The following is a 24,119-nucleotide window of genomic DNA, read 5'->3' as shown; positions in this document are numbered from 1 at the left end:
TAAACATACAATCTCCCAATCTCCCTCTTCCTATAGCTAGCTACTCGACTGACAAGTTAACTTGCTAAACACTGGCTCTGCAACTGCGGTCATGTGGTCCGTCATCCGTGGAACGTTGGTCACGTCAGCCGGCGCTTGAAATGTAATACTCGTCTATTCGTGGTGCTACAGTACGGGTGGTTGGATAGCCCAAAAAGCCCGGAAATAGACCTATATTTCATCAATAATTTGCCCAATTTGTTTAAAAAAAACAATGTCATTTTGTACATTATATGAAATACAACAATAAAAAAATCTGAAATTCCACTGCTGTATCATCTTTAATTGAAAAAGGGTTCGAAAATTCTAATATTGCCTAATAATAATCTTTGATCTGTAAAAAAACATTTCCTTCAATGGTTAGCAAAACTTTCCGTTGGAGTTATGTTCATGATGACCCCATGTCCAATGTAATGTAATTCTACTGTACAATCTTTGAGAAAATTAAAGGCAAAGTCAACTCGAATGACATTTTGATATTCATAATATCTTTATATTTGACATTTTATAAAACATAATCCTTAAGAGGTTATGTCAATATTTCACTGGATTATTGTTGAAGACGACCCTCACTATGTACATGAATATTGTCATGAAATATTACTGTACAGTTTTTGAGAAAATTAGATGTAAATTCAGCTCAATTGACATTTTGATATTCCAAATATCCCTATATTTGACATTTTATAAAAATGAATCCTTAAGCGGTTATGTCAATATCTTAATTGTCTTAAGGATTCATTTTTATAAAATGTCAAATATAGGGATATTTTGAATATCAAATTGATGTCAATTGAGCTGACTTTACATCTAATTTTCTCAAAAACTGTACAGTACATTACATTACATTTGACATGGAGATACATGGGGTCATCATGAACATAACTCCAACGGAAATTTTATCGAACCAATGAAGGAAATGTTTTTTTAGCGAACAAAGTTGATTATTAGGTAATATTGTAATTTTCTAACCCTTTTTCAATTAAAGATTATACACCAGTGTAATTTCAGATTTTATTATTGTTATATTTCACTTAATGACGTTGTTTTTGACTTGTTATATCAAATTGGACAAATTATTGATGAAATATAGGTCTATTTCGGGGCTTTTTGGCTATCCAAGCACCCGTACCGTAGCACCTCGAATAGACAAGCATTACATTTCAAGCGCCGGCTGACGTGACCGAGGTTCCGCGGATGACGGACCACATGACCGCAGTGCTCTGCACTAGCCTAGACAGCATGCTAGCGTCATTAGCATGTTAGCATCGAGCTTGATATTATAACCATCACCATGTATATACAATAGGCTATGTAGCCAGACCCAGACATCAATTATACATCAAGCTAGTTGACATCTGTCACACTCAGATAAAATATTTAACTTGACAGACAATCCGTTGAACTTGAAGATCTGAAGACTGAACTCCTGAACACTCGTGAACTCGTGAATACAAATGACTCCACTCTAAAGTATTTTGTTACAAATTACGTTCGATTTTTATCGGCCCTATCAAATACAAATGACAAAATACTCAAAAGTAATTGAAATACGTATTTCAAATACAAGTAATAGAAATACTGCCCATCTGTGGTTGCAGGGAGGCGGGGACTCGTGACTCGCAGCCCGGTGCTGTGGTCTCTTTAAGGGCAGGGCGGTGAGCAGATTTCCGATGGTCCACGAAGCGGATTACGGCTTCAGTCCTGCGTCTGCTGCTACATCATCTCAGCTGATCCGGAGAAGTCCCTGCAGGGAAAGACACAGCTCAGCACGGTACCATGGATTTCAACGTCAAGAAACTGGCTACTGGCGCAGGAGTCTTCTTCACCCGAGCAGTGCAGGTAAGCCGCGAAGCATTTCAGAGCAGCCTCCGGTAACATGAGGAATGATTAACCGTCACAATGTATCTGCATCCTCGCGGATGAAAAGTACCATTGGCTGTGGGTCATTGCGCGCGATGCATTCAGCATCCACAGATCACAGGAGATGAAGGTGTTATGAATCACAACTGTATGAATGCTCTCTGCACCTTGTCGTGTTTGCATGAGAACGAGCAGCGCTGTAAGCCGATAAATGTTTGTCCAGCCTCGATCTATTATTGATGGCTGTGATCGAGTGTGTCACGCGCTTGACAGCAGCAGCCTTTCTGCTCCTATGATCAACAGGCACGCGCTTCTGTGTGGAGCCCGCGGCAGGGACGAGGAGTGTAGAATATGTGTGATGTTGTTCATGCCTACCTACACCACATATCCAAGTCTTCTATGGAAAGGATCACACCAAACCCCCTTCAAACACATAATGATGCCTCTTTTCTATTACGAACTGCGCACAACTGGTAGAACCAAACCGACGTTCATCAGTTGGGTTCACGTGAATTACAAAGAAGAACTTCCTTCGATTGTTGTCATTAGTTCTACTTAGGTTCAATAAGTCCATTTGAAGTCACGCTGTAGCATTAATGGGGTTCTGTCCATTGTCAAGACAGCAAGAAAGATGTCTTTTTACAAGGGAGCGCTGCTTTATGACACAATCACATCGCCTCTTCCAGCGTATCGTAGCTAGCAGCATTAGCCTTTATTAAATACGTGTTACTATTCTAACAGCTGGAATGCATTTGTAAGATCTGAAAACTGTATAGATCGGCTGATATATTAAATCATTAATAATGACCGTAATGTACTTATTGTGTTTAGGTTTCACTCTGATGAATGTTGGGCTCAAATCTCACACTGGTCGTTGTATTGCTGTGTGCAGCTTGACCTTTAAGTATTCATTTGACTCCAGTGCAACCAGAAGATGTGTAGGTTGAGTTCCAGTGCCGTGACCACAACACATGCCCCAATGCTTCATGTCTGACCACAAATGGATTATGACTCTGAGCTTGTCCAACGGCATTGTGGGAACCACAGGAAACGTCTGACTGCAGAGGAAGTAGGCGAGACGCTGAGGGACAAACATTTGTGTTTGCTTTATTTTAATGGCAGTGAAGTCTCTGCTGAAAGCATGTGTGTTCAGCTTTCTGGAGAATCGCTCAGAACAAGTCGACACTGAACGCTGACCTTCCTCTGGTCCTCAGCAACACACATGACATGTCGAGTCACACACTCGAACCCAGAGAAAACCCACTGTGGTTCAGGAGGAAACACCAGGGACAGACTTTAGATGTACTATGATCTTTAGAGATGACTAATATGGATTGTGTTACGATTCTGACTCATTGTTCCCTGGAATAACTTGCAAATTGCTCCAAAGCTTTTATAAATATGCAACCCAGCTATACACTACTTACTGTGTACTTCTACTGCTAAGGGAAAACATAGTACTACAGAGAAATGTTACTGGTTATGGTGCAGAGTCAGAATTAACTCTCAATATAGAACAATTCAAATATCATGCATTATTATTCATGAAACGATCCAGAATAGTATTAGCATTCAAAGGTCCAGCTTGATCAGACGTTAAGTAAATGAAGTACATTGTTCTGATAATTCCTCTTTTTCACTCTTCACTTGAAGTGAACATTTCAATGCAGAACCTTTACTGTGCGGTATTAATAGTTTTACTATGATATATAATAGTTTCACTTCAGAGTTAAAGTTAGTATCAAGTCTAACAATCACAGCTGCTCACAGGCTCTCTGTGAAACACTCCGCTGTGATTCTGCTCCTGTTCACTCCAGCAGAGGGAACAGGAGTTTGGGTTTAATGAACTGCAGTCAATGAGCCACTGTCTGAAGCTGCAGACGACACGACATGCCGGACAGCAGATTAATCTCATTGTTATGTACAAAGTTCAATAATGAATTCAAAAGTAGTGTATTGCGCACTTTTATTTGTAAGTGCTGCTATATGAACAAAAGTGCAATAACATTTGGTTTAAACACTTTAAACACATCAGGTTATTTTTAGCAGCAGCATTCCCTTTAGAGCAGCGCTCTCAAACTCATTTTCACTCCGGGCCACATCAGCATCATGGTCGCCCACAAAGGGCCGGTTGTAAATGTAACATATTGTTAAATAACTCTCTGCATTTGATTATTGTTGTAATTGTGTAAAAATATTGTACATGCAGTTATATAAATGTAAAAATATATTTATGCACATTTCTGTTATTATAACTTAATAAATCCTACAAATCAAACTATTAAAGAAAATATCAAAGACAAATATCAAACAAGTTATTACAATAACTTTGTTCAAAGCTTAAAATCCTTTCAAGGGTGCGTTTGCACAATCCCACATGAAGTATTTCATGTGTTGTAAAGTCACGTTTAAAGTCTTCAATGTACTCGCAACACATTTATATGTCAAGTGTACAGTAACCAGCCAAAGAGCTGCTTCTATGACTGTGTGTTTAAGTATCTCATCATTTTGTCTTTCTATCTCATAACTTCGACTTTCTATCTCTGAATTATGACTTTCTATCTCATCATTTCGACTATGGGGATATTTTTATTATCCAGTCTAACTTAAAAATATTTATTTTTTTACATTTTACTACAAAGAAGTTACATTCTATACAATGTAACTTCTTTACATTCTAATACAATGTAGCTTCTTTACATTCTAATACAATTGTCTTCTGAAGATGAACAGGACATTTTTCAGTTTCAAGTAATGACTGGGTTGTTACTTTCGGTGCTGCTTTAGTATTGATCATGTTTTGATATTTGAGTCATGTTGTGGATGATCAGATGGAGTTATGATGGTAGCAGTCGCCCAATTGCAGATTCAGCTTGAGCAAAACCTTTGTCTGTTGTGTTCAAATCAGGCCCACAGGAGTTTACAAGGCAGGTGTCCTTTCTCACAACACTGACCTGATGCATCAAGTGGATATGTTTTGCTGAACATAATATTATGCATTGGTCCTCTACATCCTCTAGTCTAATGAGCATACTTATAAACGCACTGTTACAACTCCTTCATAGTGGCATATTGCTTTTCGGAGAATTATGATGATAAGTTCATAGCAGATGCAAAAGTATACTTATGTACAATATATTATGTTGAACATTGTTGCTCCTGGATGGATCACAGCCAACCCAATTATGTTCAACACAGCTCCATGTCCTTGGTCATGGTGCCACAGCACTTAAAAGAATAAACTTCATCATTCTCAAAATTCTGACCCTTTGCTTTTTTATGAACAGCATTTACTTGTACTTTTACTTTCAATACTTAAGTACATTTAATATCAGAAAATTACTTTTGATACTTAAGTACAATAAATATCAGATACTTTAAGACTTTTACTCAAGTAGTATTTGACTAGAGTCATTTTACAGTAAGATATCTTTACTTTTACTCAGGTATGCTTTTGGGTACTTTATACACCACTGGCTTTGGTCGTGTACACTCAGGATTCTGACTTTGTCTCCCAGTTCACAGAGGAGAAACTGGGCCAAGCTGAGAAGACGGAGCTGAATCCCCACTTGGAGAACCTAATCACTCGGGCAGACTGCACCAAGAACTGGACTGAAAAAATCTTAAGACAGACTGAGGTGCTCCTGCAGCCCAACCCAAGTAAGAGATGTGAGAAGACATGTGACCCAACTAGAAGTTACAGCTCCTCATATGGAGTCCCAGAAGAAACGTATGACAATCATGGCTGTGTTATTAGTCAAATGTGTAATTGAATAAGTAAGAGTACGATTTTTTAAAATATTTGTATTGATTGTTAAATAAATTAAGTGCATTTTCCATTTTCATTCCTCATGGAATCCATATATATTGTTTGAAACACATGATTCAAACACACAGGAGGCAAACACATGAAATAGTATTTAAATGAGTTTGTAGAGGAAATATGTGTAGCAGGCTGCCTTCTCTGCACCACTTTAAGTGACCTTAAAGCTAGGGTTGGTCATCTTGAGAAACTAGCACGAATACTCGATTACTAGATTTGAAAAATGACTTTGCCTGAAAGCCCAGCCCAGTGTTGACAACTCTTTTCCAATGAAAGTAGCTAGCAGCATTAGCTGACAGTCCGTCTCTACAGACCTCCCTCCTAAGCCACTCCCCCAAAATGATCATTATAAGCAACCAACATGGCTACTGTTGTAACTCACAGCTGTTAAGCTAGCAGCTTGTGGAGCAACGCGTGCACAGAGATACCGGCAGGCTGATTACAGTCAGCTACAGGTACCTCTTGCTCAGAGCATTTCATTCATTGGTTGCTGTCGGGATGTAATGAGAATTTCAACAACAACAACAAAATATTGTTGACGATTACAAACCCTACCGTTAAACTTCAATGTGAAATTGTAATTGTGTGTTGTTGTTTTCACTCTTTTAGTTTCAAACTTAGAGATTCTCATTGTCCTCCATCATTCTGTAATTGACTTCAAATGGATCGAACAGTAGAATTGACCTTGGTATTAACGTCTAACTCTCGCTCTGTGTACTTTCTAATCCTCCATGCTCCAGTGGACCACACTGGTAAGTCATTTCCCAGACTGCTGTTGAAGTGAGCATTGATGAACACATGGTACAGATGATATGTACAGTGTAGCATAAAGACCCACAGTAGGGCTCCATGCTTTCATCTACAGTTTGACCTCATTGTATCCCATGTAGAAGCTGAACCAGAGTGGATCTGTTCTCTTCAGAGAGACGGTCTGCTGTCCACTGAGTGGAGTATAGAAACACCTTCTCCCCTAGTTGTTGCTAAGCTACCCTTACTGCAGTGGCTTTCACCCTTTTCTGAGCCGCAGTACATTTTTTACATTAAAAAGATTCCGCAGCACACAAACAACCAAAAAAGTTACAAAATGACACATTGTAGCATAATACAGCATATATGCTGACAATCTAATGAAAGTCTCTCAGTGAGTTGATCCTTACTGTGTGTGAAACCTGGGCCTGTTTAGATGAAAGTGAAAGTAAATCCAAAGTAAAGAGAACTTTCTCTGTGTTGCCTCCAGCTCACCGTTTTGTCTTTCTTTTGACCACCACTTATACTCGGCTTTTCATCTGGGTCAGCATGTTGTCCAGAGCCCAGTTCAGAGTCTGCATTTTTCCTTTTTCAAATATTTCTCCCGCGCATCATTTCGTTCTACCGTCTTAAATGAACACGTCATTACTGCACTACCTACTGCCACCCACTGGCATGGAAGAGTATTCAGTACTTAGCCAGCCACTATATTGCAGCTCAGACGCTCAACAATGGCAAATTATTTGCAGCAACTAATTCATATTTTTTTGGACCGATTAAGTGAACTTGGACATTTCCCCACGGCACACCTGGCGATCTCTCACAGCACACTGGTTGAAAATCACTGCCTTAATGAAAAGCCTTCAATGAATGGGGGGGATTTATAACAGCTGAGCCAATGGAAGGCTTTTCATGAGAAACATGTGAAGTGTAGCTTAACATGCAAAAAACAACAAAATAGAAACAACAAGAAAAAATGAGTCAATGTAAAAAATCTTTCTGTTAAAAAGGGAGAGCAACACAATGGTGCGTATGACGTGATGATGGAATATGTGCTGTGGTAGTACTGACCTCATGAATTCAACATGAAGAGTGTGTATTAACCGGGGATCAGGGGAAATGAGCAGTAAAGGCTTGTTCCAAATAAAGGCCTGCCCTGAGGTAAATGCACACGACTGTAGTAAATCAAAATGCTTAGCGTTGCATGTATAGCGACTAATTAAGTCTCACAATATCATATTAAATCTATCATTCTATATTTTAGGAAATGTGCTGGTTGAGAAGGGTAAATGAATTAAAACTGCTCCCATATCTGTCTGATGAAGCTCCAACCAGCAGCCATTTAGCTTCTCTTAGCTTAGCACAAAGACTGGAAAGGGCTAGCCCTGTCCAAAGGTAACAAAAGTCCAATACTAAACATGTCACACCATGTTTGTTTGACCTGTAAATAAACCACAGTGTAAACAGGTGTGTTCAGGGAGACAAACATCATAAACGTGAGCTCTCAGGGGGCTGATGGGCAGCTTGTGTTGCCTTTGGACGGATTCAGGCTGTACCCCCCCCCCCCCCCCCCCCCCCATGCTGCTGGCTCTCCCCTCTCAGCAGCTGAAACACTCATCCTCGTCTTCATCACCTCTCGACTGGACCACTGCAACAGCATCCTGTACGGCTCATCCACCAAAATCATCAACAAACTACAAACATCCAGAACTCTGCTGCCCGTCTGCTCTCCCACTCCACCAGAGACCACATCAGCCCAGTCCTTCAGAACCTCCACTGGCTCCCCACTCCTTAAGAATCCAGCTCAAGATGCTCCTCATCAGATACAGAGCCCTTCATGAGCCTAAACCCCCTCACACCTGTCTGACCTCCTACACCAACACACTCCCACCTCAGATCCGTGACGCTAACCTCCTCACCCCACATTACTCCAGCTTCTCTCCTGTTTACACATAAGTAGTAGACAAAATAACAGAAATGCCTTTAAAGTAATTGAGTGAACCGAGCAGTCATTAGGAAAGCTCCTAATGTCCTGTGCTGATGCACTTGTCCTCTGTTTCTAATGGACTCATAATTCATAATCCACTCCTGTAGGTCACAGTTAAGAAGTAGCTGCACAAGTGAGTCAAACTGGAGACACTTTGGTCTTTTTATGGGGGACAAGCAGCAGCTGCAGCTCAGCATTGTGTGTCATGTCATACTAGTCATATATCAGAAATAAACATTCAATAATTAGAAATAAATAGTAAAAGTGTATAAGAGCTTAGAACAAATCATTTATGATTTCCGTTCGCAAGTTCTATTTTGTCTTATAAGTTGTTGCAGCAATTTTTAGGTTGATACCAAAATACCATATTTAGACACAAAGACTATAGAAAATGTGATTTGGTATCAAAAACTTCTGACATTTTAGAGATTTCTGCAAGAATTCAATTTGTTGGCGATTAGATGGCGAGCGCCTCTGTTCTGGAGGCTGCTGGTTGGTGGAGGCTGAGGCTCAGAGGAGCGGGCTGTACCATCAGGGTATGAATGACGTGGAGTGTAAAGAGCGCCTTGAGCGGTCGAATGACTAAACAGACTTACAAGTCCATGTATCAGTTCCACATGGTAGAAAGCGTCCGTCCTCTGAGCGCCCGAGGTCTCTAGTTTGTGAAGTTTCATGAGGCCGAGAGTCACAACAATCACTTTATACAGGGCTGTTTCAAAAAATGACCTCACTGCAATGAATTGGCTGCTATGGAGACTACCGGTAACATCATCACATATGAATACAATAAGGCTCATTGGATCCACAAGGAATATAGGAAGTCAAAGATATTCAAACACACCCTATTTCATTCACATATCTTGCCATGCCAGGCGTCCCTCACCAACATTTGGCCCAACTTTGGACCGTTACACAGCCCCCTCCCATGATGGTTGGTACCAATGGGTTCATGAGCTTCATATGATCCCAGTGCCTTCACTCTGGCTTTAAGGCTCGCCCCGACAGCCTCTTAAAGACAGTGATGTTGGCTTGCAATCCTGCGGGTCTCAGAAGGAATATACATCCTATATTCAGTACTTTGTTGAAAAAAAACTAATTTCAAATTGCATGTTTCATGGAAATGTTAAAAAAAAAAAGATTACATAATTTGAATAAGGCTCAAAAACCTCTGAAACCAGTTTTTGTCCTTGTGCGTACGGTTCCTCTGAGATCTCTTTATAACCTGCTGTCCAGGTGCTCGACTAGAGGAGTTCATCTATGACAAGCTGGATAAGAAGCTTCCCTCCAGGACCACCAACCCAGAGCTGCTGGGCCAGTACATGCTGGAAGCTGCCAAGGACTTTGGTCCAGCGACGCCATATGGTCAGTGGTGCTGTGATGAAACAGACTATCATATTGTTGTCTGCTTTTTACTCATGAAGTATGCTTTTCTGAAGCACCATCCTGTATCTTCGCAACAATAATCAAATAATTGATATTGTTAAATCAGCTGTTTGAATGCAGGTGACAAGTCTGGGAACAGAATAGGCCAAACTCATTGGCTGAAATGTAATTTGTGAACCCACCGGCTATCTTCTGATGGTGATTTAGCTTTTCATTAGCTAAGTAATAAAGACCACCCCCCCCCCCCCCCCCCCCCGTATTTTGCACAGTGGGCTACATTGTCGTCGGACTGATAGATGATAGGTTTTACATGATGGGTACCGTGTGTATCTGTAGGTAGTACCCTGATCACAGTGGGAGAGTACCAGAAGAGACTGGGTGGAGCCGAGCGCGAGCTCCTCCAAACCTCAGCCGCCGGCTTCCTCACTCCTCTACGCAACTTCCTGGAAGGAGACTGGAGGACTATATCAGTAAGACTGATTTACTTTCTTACTCACTACGTTACTGTAGGACCTTGGTGCTTGTGTTCGCTTTTAACACCACCCGAGGGAGGAGAAGTCTGTTTCCATGGAGACGTGTGCGCTACAACAGATGAAAGTCTTCTTCTTGGAGCTGGTTGCTTCATGATGCTGTCAGTGTTGCAAGGTTTGTTCCCTGCAGCAGGTACCTGGTTTCTGATTGGAACCCTCCTGTCCTCTGCAGAAAGAGAGGCGACTTCTGGAGAATCGGCGGCTGGATCTTGACATCTGCAAAGCACGTCTGAAAAAAGGGAAACTGGCAGAAGCCAAAGCAGCGGTGAGACGAAATGTCAAGTTGATTTGTTGCTCTTGTACTGATCAAACCTTTCAAATAGAATGAAACAGCTTCTCAGATGCTCTGCTGGCTGCCACATCATCAGTGAGTCTACCTGCAGTGCCTGTTGCATGTGTCTCAACCTCAATAAGATCAGCTTCTTAATGCTTCAGCGGGCTCACAGGGAGAGGATGGAGTAGCACACTGCAAGATGCAGTAGTACTTCTAACACTCTGGTCCAGTAGAGGACTGTGACGTCATATATATCAAGCAGGATGGATCCAGACAAGACCAGCTTTAACTTAGTCTGGCTCGAGCCAAACATTGGCGCTGCTGGATAACCATATGATGAAGCTGGGTATCAGTTAACTCTGGAGTTCCAAGCCTGATTGTGTGAAAGAGGCAGAGTTCATCAGAGTAGAGTATCAAATATGACATGACAAATTAGGTTCTGCACAAAATAATATGCAGTGATATAAATGTTAATAGAAGTCCAGATGTCCTGTGTTTTTTTTGAAGTTGTTGTCATGTTCTTTCAGCTCATCTTTTCTCTGACTTCAGTGCTGTGACTAACCCTGCTTTACTGCAGTCTGGCCCAAAATCCATACAGAAATCTGTCATGTGAAATAACTATCATAGAAAATAGCGTGTTCATGTCGGAACTCACAGATAGTGAGGAAGTGGTTGAGAAAGTTCAATCATCTCATTGAATTTCAAATGATTTAATAGAAACGATACAGGATCTGCTCCATATGTGGATGTGACCAGTAACACCATGCTAAGCGAATAAAAGCTTCATTAGATGATAACATCACCGCCACAAGAGAGAGTAAACCCACCAACATACATTTGACTCTAACTATTTAATAATCGAATCACTAAATTATTCAGTCATAAGTCATTTCAACCGCTTTGAAGCACACACCAGCATCCACAGCTCTTCTGCTCCTGTGCTGCTCTTCTTTCTGCTGCTTTGCTGTTTGTTTCTCTGCTTAATGATTGTAACTGCGTGGCTGTGCCAACATGTGTTTCCTCCTCCCTGCTCTCGTTTGTAGGCTGCACCTGATTTTCAGGAGACAAGGCCTCGAAATTATGTTCTCTCTGCCAGTGCATCAGCGGTAAGAGTCCCGAGTGGCACCAGTGGCACACACACAGGGGACACACACACACACAGGGGACACACACACACACAGGGGACACACACACACACACACAGGGGACACACACACACAGGGGACACACACACACAGGGGACACACACACACACAGGGGACACACACACACACACAGGGGACACACACACAGGGGACACACACACACACACACACACAGGGGACACACACACACACACAGGGGACACACACACACACAGGGGACACACACACACACACAGGGGACACGCACACACACAGGGGACACACACACACACAGGGCACACACACACACACAGGGGACACACACACACACAGGGCACACACACACACACAGGGCACACACACACACACAGGACACACACACACACACACAGGGCACACACACAGGGCACACACACACACACAGGGCACACACACACACACACAGGGCACACACACAGGGCACACACACACACACACAGGGCACACACACACACGGCACACACACACGGCACACACGCACACACACGGCACACACACAGGGCACACACACACACACAGGGCACACACAGGGCACACACAGGGCACACACACGGCGCACACACACACACACACGGCACACACACAGGGCACACACACACACAGGGCACACACACACACACAGGGCACACACACAGGGCACACACACACACACACACACACAGGGCACACACACACACACAGGGCACACACACACACACAGGGCACACACACACACACGGGGCGCACACACTCACACACACGGGGCGCACACACACACACACGGGGCGCGCACACACACACACACACACGGGGCGCGCACACACACACATAGGGCACACACAGGACACACAGGGCACTCACACGCAGACAGGGCACACACACACACACCACACACACACACACAGGGTCTATGTCGCTGAGCAGGAGCTATGCTAACACATGCTAACAGGCATAGAGTGGACTGGCTCGTATGCACCATTCAGTCAAAATGTTGAAGCCAGACTATGTAAAACAAAATTATTACACAGAAATTAAAATAGAATTTCTGAGCAAAACAACTCAACGTTGCTAAATTCAGCCGCCCTTGATCAGGTATGACCAGTAGCTTATGTGGCTAATGTTAGCGAGTGTTTCTTCCATATGAATGTGTAACTGACATTGCTACTCATGACTGCTGGCAGACTTTGGCTCCGCCCTCTTGTGCTGCTGTTGTCCTCGCTGTTAGTGTTCTCCTTTATCTTGTGGCTGCAGTGGCAGCTGTTCAGAGGACGTTACACATGCGTCTCGCTTCTTTGGCTTTCTCAATGACAACAAAGTTTGATATTTTACAGGTATGGAGATGTTTTACTTTCAAATACATTTGAAAATATGATGTTCAGTTTTAAAAAGCCCTTTCACTGAAAGCTTTAAAATAGAATCGCAGTGGCCCACCTGGAATCCGTTCCAACAGTGTTACTGTCATGTTGCCTTCCTGTGGTGTGTGTTCATTTAAGCAGCATGGGATGACAGCTGTTAAATAACACAGTAAGATGCATATGTTGCATATTTTGAATGATTCATTGAAATTAAAAGACGTGGGGGCTGCATCTCTAATGCTAGGGCAAGTGACTGTTGATGTTTGCAACATCAATATGATGACATGAGCATGTTTATGCAGCTTTCATTTTTGTTCGAAACATTAGGAGCCATAGACAACAGTTTCCTAGTTGCTCTCATCACAGCATGTTGGATATATAATAGAGGAACGGTGTCCTTCATTGAAACACAGCATTTACCAGCGAGCAGACACAATCAGATGCAGACAGCAGGAGACACTCCGGCTGTTGCTGAGTCACTCAGCTGTGGTCACCTGGTAACTTGCTGCACTAGTGGTTCAGCTGGACCACGACTAAGTGCAGCGCTGTGCACACACACGGTTGAGAGGAGCGCTGCAGAAGGAGAGTGCCGACTTTCCATTTCAGCCAACGTATTGCTGCCCACGTGTCTCAGCTGCTGAACAGTGACGGGAGAAGGGTTCAGATCCCTGACCTCAGTAGAAGAAGCAAAACAGCGTAGTGAAGAACACATCCTGATAATGTACTTCAAAGCACTTCTTATTCCTGTGAGTGTAATTCTGTTATTGTATCATTATCACTAATGCATTATGTACATGCTATAGCTGGTTAAGGTGGACTATAACATTGTATTATATTCTATAAGTTGATATTTTTGGATGTAAAATCAATCTCTTCAAAGCTATTGGTGACTCATGGCTGTAAAAGAAACTCAGTAGAACTACTAAAGAGCAGAACATGAAAGTACCTCAAAATTGTACTTTTAGGAATTATTAAGTTGATTTAGTTCCAGACAACACAAGTTTAAACCCGTCTAGGACCTTAAACACAGCTGAGCTTTGCAGTAACGGAGCAACAGGCCTTTCCATGTGCTCTATCGGAGAGACGGACAGAAGTATACGTTGGCTTGAATGAGCTTTGTAGGCTTGTTGACTTCCAGCCGGTATTTCTCTAACTGCACCAGCTGCAGAGTGGCTGGAGAGCTGGGATGTGGAGACGGATCCCAGAGTGTCTGAGCAGAGAGAGGTTGTACATAAACATTTGTCTCAACAGTGAGATGAGTTGTGGTAGTCAGTGGTCCGTCTCCAGTCATCTAGTGTGTGTTGTGTGGTCGACTCCCCACTTTGCCCTGCCTGAAAACAATTCATGGTCACTTTCTAAACTGCTGGTAAACACAGGGGTACACATGTTAATGAGTAATATGAATGTGGTGAGACTACGGCTGCAGCCTCAGCTGTAGGGGCAGTGGGTTGCTGTACAGCGGCCGGGGTTCACAGCAGGAGTCGGGGATTGATCCAGCAACCTTGTGGTTAAAGGCCGACCCGCTCTACCCACGTTTGTTATTTCTAAAACGTATACAGTAATATTCTTGCACAAAATATTATACAATGAGAAAGATGCTTTTGCACAATAACACATGTTTAACACAGGAGGGCACAATGCAGCAACCATTCATCAGTGTGCAGCTGCAGAGAGCAAGGTCCGGTCCAGTCCAGCCTGCAGGCACAAACACAAGGAGCTGGACCTTGAGTGAGGCAGAAATACTTCAATCTGGTTCTGTCTTCATTTGGCACCTCTAATCACACACATTCTGGTTTTTTAAAGATATAATATCCTTTCAACAATATTACCATTTTCCAAATTGACCATTTGCTAAATGATCGACCGCGGTGGAGCTTAAACATTCAATGCATCCCGACCACAGAGCCCATCATTGAGAAAGTAGAAGACAGAAGTAGAGACAGAGCTGAACTACAGGCAAAACTGAACTACAGGAAAGAAAATCACTTGATATCATTGGAACTTCCTCTTCGGATGTTTGTTGTCAAATGAAGCCAGTGCTCATGCTGCTGCTGCACGTTGATGCTCAGAGGTCTCATCAGTCCAACCTGCTGTCTGACCTTCATCTTGTGACACTGGATTGCACCTTAAGGACCGCTGTGAGAGATATGATTGTGTGAGCAGAGCCACTGCTGTTGGTTGAAGAGTTCAGCTGTTGCTGACACTTCAGAGGGTTATTATGCAAAATCCAAAATATGCTAGCAACCAAATTTGAAGTGAAGTCAATGATATCTTAATTAGTTATATATTTAAAATCATCTCAGTACAAATGGCCGAGGTGTCACCGGATAATGTTAGAATCATACAGATATATGAAAACTCTTTTGCCTATAAAATATAGATATGAAGAATTCATTAAATGATATTGATTGAATCAACTCTATTTCTGACTGTTTTATTTCAAGGTTCAGCTGGGTAGGAGTTGCCATAGCAAGAGAGACGGACTAACTAAACCCAGCTTCTGCAGATCCATTTAGATTCAGCTCCCCTCATGGGATCTATAAGCTTTGTCTGTGTCTAAATTGTTTCATGTCTGAGAATGTTTCATGACTGCTTCTTTCTGTTCTTGTGCTGATCTCTCAGCTGCTGAGTGAGGAAGTGGACAAAGTAAGTACCTTCACTTGAGGACATGCAGTGTGTGTCTAGATGCCCTTTTGATGCTTCTTTCCTGTCCTGTCATTTCCACCTGCAGGCAGAGCACGAGCTCCGTGTCGCTCAGACAGAGTTTGACCGACAAGCTGAGGTGACCAGGCTGCTGCTGGAGGGCATCAGCAGCACGCATGTGAGTGACTGACCGTTCGTCTTCAGGACGTCCACAGCAGCGATGAGGACATGAATCATTGCTTTCTGTTTGTCCGACATGACGCACAGATTTACTGTATGCTCCAAAGGATGAATGAGCGTTCCCGTGGGGAGGAAGTAAATGGTGCACATTAATTGCCATGGTCAACTCGAGCAAACACACAAAGTTATACCGTTACCGTATTGACAGCGCTGCCCTTTCAAGGAGCAGGAGAGGAAAGAGATCGTGATCCTGTCTGGCTTGAGTGTTGGATGTTCGCTCGCCGTCCATCAACCAAAACCACATAATTCACAAACAAAGGCATGATCGCCACTATGAAGCCACAATTTACAAAACAAGAACAGTAACATATGGGGACTATATTATATGCAGATCCCAGTATTTTTACACCTGGTATTTATTTTATTTTGATAACTTTTAGGCTGATCAATATAAATAAATGAAGAAATTAGTAATTCCCCACCAGAATTCTTGGCACTCAAAAGATGGCTTTGAACCGGCATTTATACCATGTTGGGGTCTAACTTCGACTCAAACTATTTACATCAAATAATATATAATAACTAGAAAATGCATTTCCTGCTGAAAATGCGTTGGAATGCTGAAAGCTGAAATGAATCTCAAAAACATTGCTGAAAATAGATATCCAATTTAAAAAAAATAAAAAATAAAATAAAAAAATAAATAATTGCAAAAAGCTTAATAATTCAAAAAGTTGAAAGATTACAAATATGAAGTTATATCACCCCTCTCCTGAAAGAGCTGAACATTTTGATATTCGAACGGTTTCTGTAGCTTAAAAGAATTCCAGCGGTAGTGATATTTGTTGTAGTAGAAGTATTATTAGCAGCACAAGTATTAGTAGCATTTGAATAAGTACTAGTTGTAGCAGTATTGATATTTGTAGTAGTAGTAGAAGTTGCAGTCGAAGTATTCGTAATTAGAAGAAGTAGTAGAAGTAGTAGTATCAGCAGTCGTAGTAATAGCTGTAGTAGTGGTCGTAGTATTTAATATAACAGTAGTAGTAGTAGTAGAATAAGTAGTAGTAGTAATAGTAAAGTCAGTTTTTGAAGTAGCAATAGTAGTAGTACTAGTAGCAGTTGTACTAACAGCTGTAGTAGTATTAGTACTGGTAGGAGCAGTATTAGCAGTTGTGGTATAAGTAATAATGGTAGTGGTAGTAATAGCAGTAGTGGTAGTAATAATATTTATGGTAGCAGTAGTAGTAATAGTAGCAAAAGTTGAAGTAGTAGTAATACTAGAAATATTAGCAGCAGTATTAGTAGTTGTCGCAGTATTAGTAAGAGCATTCATTATTTCAACAAAAAAGCCTAATTTTGAGCTAAACGTTTAAATACAGTTAATCCATGAGGCTTTTATTTTGAAAGGGTGGGACTGGGAGGGGGAGAGGAGACATAATCATCATGTTTGACACACATAAACAGAGGTTATTAAATGACAGGCTTCATCACAAGCAGTTCAGTTAGAATTCACTCTCTGGGTCTTTTATTTTGAAATGGGGTGTGGTGGGAAGGGGAGAAGAGACAGAATCATGATGTTAGAATAAACACAAACCGGTTATTAAATGACAGGCTCGTCACAAGCATTTCAGTTAGGATTCATTCTGTGGGGCTTTTATTTTAAAATGGCGTGTGTGTGTGTGGGGGGGGGGAAAGACCTCTAAAGATCCCTAAGACCTGAATGACTGTATGAGAGACACAGAGAGGGAGAGGAGTGTATGTGCGCGTGTGTCTGAGTCTGTGTGTTTATCAACATCACTAATTGGCTCAATCGCAAACACCTGTGTACCTGAAGCCATTTCATGGCGATAAAACAGGGAAACACCTCTCAAACAAATCATCAAAACTCCCATAACCGTAGCTCCTATTGCTCCGATATTAATAATTGAGAGGAAGGATGACTTGAGAAACAGATCCCATAAAAATTGTTTCTGTAGTGTAAAAAATGGCGATCTAGAAATGTGTTCTGTGGAAGATGTTTTTGAAGCAAAATTTAACATTGGTCTCTATGGAGCAGAAAGTTGGTTTTCCTCTCAATTAACGGCTTCCGTGTCAAATGTGTAACTCTGTCGGATTCCACAGTAATTTTTCTACGACCAGGACAAGATTAGCTACTTCTACATCCAGAAATGATGCATGAAGAGTGAAGATTGTGGACACAGTGGAAAAACACAAATGTTTTTTTCACAAGAATCTCAAGCTGCTCTTCACTCTAGCGGTGACATCACGCACTCTTAAGCTGTGCAATACACATCCATTATAAAGTCAGAAAATGGCTGAAAAATCATAAAAGTTAAATTGCTGCAGTTCAAAAAGTTTAAAAGATATCAAAAAAACTGAATCATGTGGCAATAGTTAAGGTTTTTCTCAACATTTGAAAGTTGAAATGGTGTCTAGCTGAAAGTATGAGGAAGTTGAAGGATTTGAAAATATTCTCCATAGAGATCCCATTGAAAATAAAAAGCTTAATTCAAAAAGTTTAAAGGTTAGAAATATGAAAAGTCATAGCACCCATCTGGTGAAAGAGCTGAACATTTTGAGTTGAATGGTTTCTGTAGCTTAAAAAATGGAGAAGAAGAGGTGGGACGGAAGAAGTTGAATGAAGATTCGAAGAACAATAGTTGGTGGAATGCTTAACAGCATTCCAACAATTAGAGAGTTGGTGATGAATTGTGACTAAATGTTCTGAGGGGTGGGGAGCTCAGTATGAATCCTGCCCAACCATTGCTTGGCTCTGAGCAGTTTCCAGGCAACCATTGAAAACTCCTTGAAGTTACCAAACGAAATCCTCCTAAATCCTTAACTGCTTGTTGGTCTTGGTGCAGATTAAGTAATCAGGATATAACATGTTAATTATTGAGCTTTAGAAGTGATGGTAGGTGGATTTTTCTGCTTTTGGATAGAACCCTAGCGGTTTCCCCTGTTTCCAGTCTTTCTGCTAAGCTAAGCTAACGGGCTAACGAGCTGGCTTTAGCCTTCTATTTAAAGGATGAGTGTGAGAATGGTTTGGATCTTCTCAGCTACCTCTTCAGTAGAAAGCGAATCAGCTTGCATTGTTTTGTGCACTCGCCTGTGTTGTGGAATATTTCCTTAACAAGTTCAGGAGTGAAGTTGGTTTTATCCAAAGTGTTTAACATAAAAACAGAGTCTTGATGAATGATCAAAGTTTCAAGAAGTCAATTTAATGTTTGCAAACAGAGAACACAAAACACAACCACGTATTGCAGTGAACTGTGAATATGCTCTAAATGACACAGAATCAAAACAAAGCATTTATACCGGCCGGCAGAGAGGAACAGATAAAACACAGGAGACTAAGGCAGAAATGTTTAGTCTAACCGGAAACAGTTGATATAGAGAAAGAACACGTCGGCTGTTTGTCCCGACTAAGATAGAAAAGTGACCTTTGTCCTAGACCAGGGATTCCCAAAGTGGGGTGCGCGCACCCCTGGGGGTGCGCGAGAGGAAAAGTGTAATGGCGGTCTGATGGTGTAATAATATTAAATATTAAAAAAAAAATGTAATTTTAATTTAAAAACTGTCAGGTGGGACATCTGAAGCTATCAGTCGTAAAAGAGGAGAGGGACAGAGAGAGAGAGAGGAATCGGAGGCGAGGGGAACGGAGAGGTGCGTGGGGAGAGACCGGGAGAAGAAATCTAACGGGAGGAAGATGAGACGGAGGAGACCAAAAGGAGGAAGGGATAGCACAGACAAATCGGGAGCACATCGGCCCATCGCGGAGTCAAGGTGAAAAAAGAGGAAACGAGAGTGAGCATCAGACTGGGAAAGAGGAAATATGATGAAAAGTATGTGTGTCTGGGCTTCACTTGTATTGGCAACGCAGATTCCCCAAAGCCACAGTGCGTGGTGTGCAGTGAGGTTCTGGCTAACAGTCTGAAGCTCTTATTTACGTCGCCACCTGAACACCAAGCATGCCAGTGCAAGTCAAAAGCCCCTTACATTGTTTATATCGAAATTGGAGGAGTTACAAAACAGCCAAAAACAACTGGAGTCTCATTCATGTGTTGGGTCTATAAATGACGCACTACGGGCTTCATATCTGGTTACAGAATAGCGAGAAAGGGGCTACCGCACACAATCGCCGAAGACGTGAGCTTGCCAGCTGCCAGAGAGATGGTGGAATGTATGATTGGGCAGAAAGAAGCAAAAAAGTTGGACATGATCCCGGTGTCCAACAACACTGTGTCGCGCCGCATCGATGCTTTGTCCGAAGACATCCTGGCTACATTAGTCGGTCATTAATTGTAAATTAAATGTGATAATCTGCCTCTGAGCCTGTGCGTGTGTGCTCGCATCCGTATTGCTCTTTAAAAGTGACGCCTTGTGTCACTGAAAGTTATTGGAACTTTGTTGCAGTGTTTCAGGGCGTTTTCACACCTTCAGTTCGTTTGCTTTGTTGCAGTTGCTCCTTTGTTCGGTTTGTGTTCACACTGCAACATTTAACAGCGGACTAAATCTTGTAAACAAATGCCACGCGCGAGCAAACTGTTCTCTCATTGGTCCGATTCTTATGCGGCTATGAAGGCTTAAAAGGCTCTGTTGCTTCTTTTTTTTTTTTTTTTAAGGGGGGGGGGGGGTGCGCCAACCCGTTCGGGATGTAGAAGGGGGTGCGCGGCCTAAAAAGTTTGGGAACCGCTGTCCTAGACCAAATAGATCAATGTGTTCAGACATCCAGACGCCTGTACAAATGAACTTTCTAAACAGCAATATGTCTCACAGATAATAACATGAGGAGGTTAAAACATTTTTTATCATTACACCTGTCAGCCACCAATAAAGTGCCACATGAAGAGAACTGGAGCTTTAAAGGAACACTGTCAATATAATTCACATGCAAGGAGGCACATGTCATTCCAGGCTGTGCTAGACACGCTGTGATGTCTGACACACCACCATTATACACGTGGTGAATGAAGGAGAGTCTTGGTTGTATTCATGATGAGCTTCTGACTGAAGTAAGAAGAGCATTGTAATAGTAGTTGGCACTGAGGGGCCCCGGGCCCTTCTGTGTGAAGTTGGCATGTTCAGCATGGATTCTCTCCAGCTTCCTCCCACAGTCCAAAGACATGCAGCTGAGGTTCATTGATGGTCCGTTGATGACTAACTTGCCCGTAGGTGTGAATGTGAGTGTGAATGGATGTCAGACCTGCGATAGTCTGGAGACCTGTCCAGGGTCAACCCTGCCTTCTCCCAATGTTGGCTCCAGCCCCCCGTCACCCAGAGAAGGATAAGCGGTCTGATTATAATCTTGGTGTATATGTTTCATGTTCTGACTTCATCTTTTGCTTTCTCTCCTCAGCTCAACCACCTGCGATGTCTGCAGGATTTTGCAGAGGCTCAGGCCACTTACTACGCCCAGTGTCATCACTACATGCAGGACCTTCAGAGGGAGCTCAACAAGTGAGGATTCCCTGCTGTTGGTAGCTTCATCTTTAACATGTGTCTGAAAGAGGTAGATTAGATGAGGACAGCTCAGTCACTCAGGTCCAAGGGTAATGGGACTTGAAAGGATAAATGAGCTTTCAAAATGTTTCAGATAAAACATGAGTTTTACTGCACACTGGTGCCACAGAGTTTATACAGCCCCCTCTTCATTCTTTCACTATTTCCAGTTGCTCAATGAGGTCTTTGAATTATTTAGCATGAACAGATAACGCCGCTCTTTGTCACGAAGGCTCATTCTTATATCGTGATTGAAGGCAACATCGACCTACAGTACAGGTGCCAGACATGGACAGATTGATCATTCTCGTCTGTCTCATATCTGAAGAATGCCAACACACAGTACACCTTAATCCACGATGAATGGCCACTTCTCCTTATACCGCGGTATCCCAACGTTCACCATGGTCTTCTGTGGTACACCAGTACACCAGTAGTGAGTTGATTAGCTGGTGTCAGGACCAACCTTGATCCACAGATATGAAGATACCATGTTTGATTCCAGGTCGGCCCGACCTCTCTGGGGCCCTAAGCTGAATTCTGCTTCGTGTAAAAATGAAGCTCAACACCTACAAATACACTAAGTGCAGATGCATGAATACGTGCATGACAGGATGCTGCGTCATTAACGGACAATGCTCAAAATCAATTCAGCAAAACTGCGGCGCTAAAACACGCTTTCCGCCACAGACTCGAGAGCACGGTCCATTCAAATATTATTCACATCAGAGGGAACAATATTAACCATATCATAAAAACGACGCCATAGACAAATTAACACTGTAGTAACGCTACTGCAGATGTAAACACAAAAGCACTTCACTTACCAGAGCTGCTGTTCACTATCTAAAGACAAAGTGCATCCTCCTTTCTTTGTTAACAAAGAGTTTAATCTCACGGTTGTTCAGTACATCCGTGTGTTGTAGTTCCAGTAAGAAGTCCTTCTCCATTCATGGACGCCAGTGAAGACAGTCGAGCCTACATTTTAATGCGTTTGAGGCTGAAAATGTCCACTCCACAGAGGCAGCAGATATTGGGATTGTCACCGCCCAACATGTCAGGCTAGCCCACTGACCAATCACGTACTCGTAGACCAGCTAGCAGCTCTGACACGTCAAAGAATACGGCCAACATGTCAAACTAAAGATCTGATTGGTTGAACACTATGACAATCAACAACATCGTCCCCATTCACTTAAACTGCACATGGATGCACTTGTGAGTCTGCAGGCCTCGGGCCTCTGTTCTACCTAGAGACACAGAGGTGAGATCTGATTGGATAAAAGCTCTACTTAAAACAAGCTGCACTGGAAGCAGAGCAACTGAGGAAGACAGGAGCTGTGCAATGAGAACATAAGATAATGGGGAAAATATTTTTATCAATTATAATACATGTAGTGTATTTAAGAAAAATTATTCAACGATAAAATAGCTTTAACTTTGTGATTCTGCCCTGACGGCCCACCACTGGCCTATACGAGCAGAATGAGGTATTAACATTTATTGAATCGAATATTTTTAATTCTTGATAGTCTTAAGATGAGTGAAAATTTGTACATACATATATATATACACATATATATATGTATATATATATATGTATATATATATATGTATATATATATATGTGTATATATATATGTGTATATATATATATGCGTATGTATATATATGTGTATATATATATATGCGTATGTATATATATATGTATATATGTGTATATATATACATATATGTATATATATGTATATGTATATATATGTATATATATGTATATATATAAGCTTCCCCCTGTCACACGGTAGGGGGAGCGTGTGAGCAGTTTAATGTGACACATGAAGCCGAAAGAACACTGATCTGGCATCGAGGGGACGCTGGCGTGTTTTTCGCCGCTCTTCATGCCGACACTTAATTCTCGTTTCCTACCACTCTCTGCCGTTAATCTATTCAATCCTGAACACAGTCTGAAGATTGTCCTGCCCTGGTTTTTGTGTTTCTACCATTTCCACTGCTCAGCTGATTACCTTTGGCTGGTGTTCGGCTCCTAGCCTTTGCCGACCTACCACTAGCTTACAAGCTATCCGACGCCGCTCTTAGCTCTTAGCAAAACCAGCTATCCGACGTGCTCTGCCATCCGTGGAATCCCCGCTCCGGAACACTCCGACTGGACTCTTCTCTGCCACACTGCCAGGAACTTCCACGAACCCTCCCTCAGTCCTGCCAACGCGACTTCGCTGCTTTCCATCGCCGCTGCTGAAGGTCGAGGTCCGGTGTCTACCAGGCTAATGGTGCCGGCTACTAGCTGGCTCTCTGTTCTCTTCATGGTGCTCCTACAATACTCTCCGCTGGAACTCCTAAACTTTTCCAGCCACACCATCCCTGACTGCCTCGCAGTTATCAAGTCTCTCGGACTACTGCGTCGTGCCCGCTACATACACCGGGCATCCCGACGCAAGTTTTTCTACTCCACAACTCCTATTCCCGCATTTGTATCCGACAGTCGGTCCGTCGCACTGCGATGTCGTCATCACAACAATCGACGTCATCCGACCAATCCTCACGTTCGCTCTATCTACCTGAGGTCCCTGGTCTGTGCTGACAGTGTGCTGGTTTCTCCCTCCTCGTCCTCCCCAGCATCTACGAACAACACT

At 42.4% G+C, this 24,119-nt stretch overlaps 1 protein-coding gene across 3 annotated transcripts in view; it reads left to right on the top strand.

Moving 5' to 3' along the window:
* Positions 1-1,754: 1,754 nt before the first annotated feature.
* The window catches only part of sh3glb2b (SH3-domain GRB2-like endophilin B2b), a 39,245-nt gene continuing 16,880 nt past the window's right edge, over positions 1,755-24,119 (top strand). The window contains exons 1-9 of one of the 3 annotated variants that reach the window (XM_079288919.1): positions 1,755-1,881; positions 5,421-5,562; positions 9,693-9,821; positions 10,179-10,312; positions 10,545-10,637; positions 11,690-11,752; positions 15,766-15,789; positions 15,875-15,964; positions 21,326-21,426. In XM_079288919.1, coding sequence (XP_079145045.1) covers positions 1,819-1,881; positions 5,421-5,562; positions 9,693-9,821; positions 10,179-10,312; positions 10,545-10,637; positions 11,690-11,752; positions 15,766-15,789; positions 15,875-15,964; positions 21,326-21,426 — 839 coding nt within the window. In that variant the 5' untranslated portion in view covers positions 1,755-1,818. The remainder of the gene's footprint in view (positions 1,882-5,420; positions 5,563-9,692; positions 9,822-10,178; positions 10,313-10,544; positions 10,638-11,689; positions 11,753-15,765; positions 15,790-15,874; positions 15,965-21,325; positions 21,427-24,119) is intronic. The other 2 variants (XM_079288920.1, XM_079288921.1) reach the window with 2 other exon arrangements.

The sequence above is a fragment of the Melanostigma gelatinosum genome (genome assembly GCF_949748355.1).
Source record: "Melanostigma gelatinosum genome assembly, chromosome: 18".
NCBI classification, from domain to species: Eukaryota; Metazoa; Chordata; class Actinopteri; order Perciformes; family Zoarcidae; genus Melanostigma; species Melanostigma gelatinosum.
The sequence above is the reverse complement of the archived record's forward strand: the minus strand, read 5'-3'. Positions and strand labels throughout refer to the sequence as shown.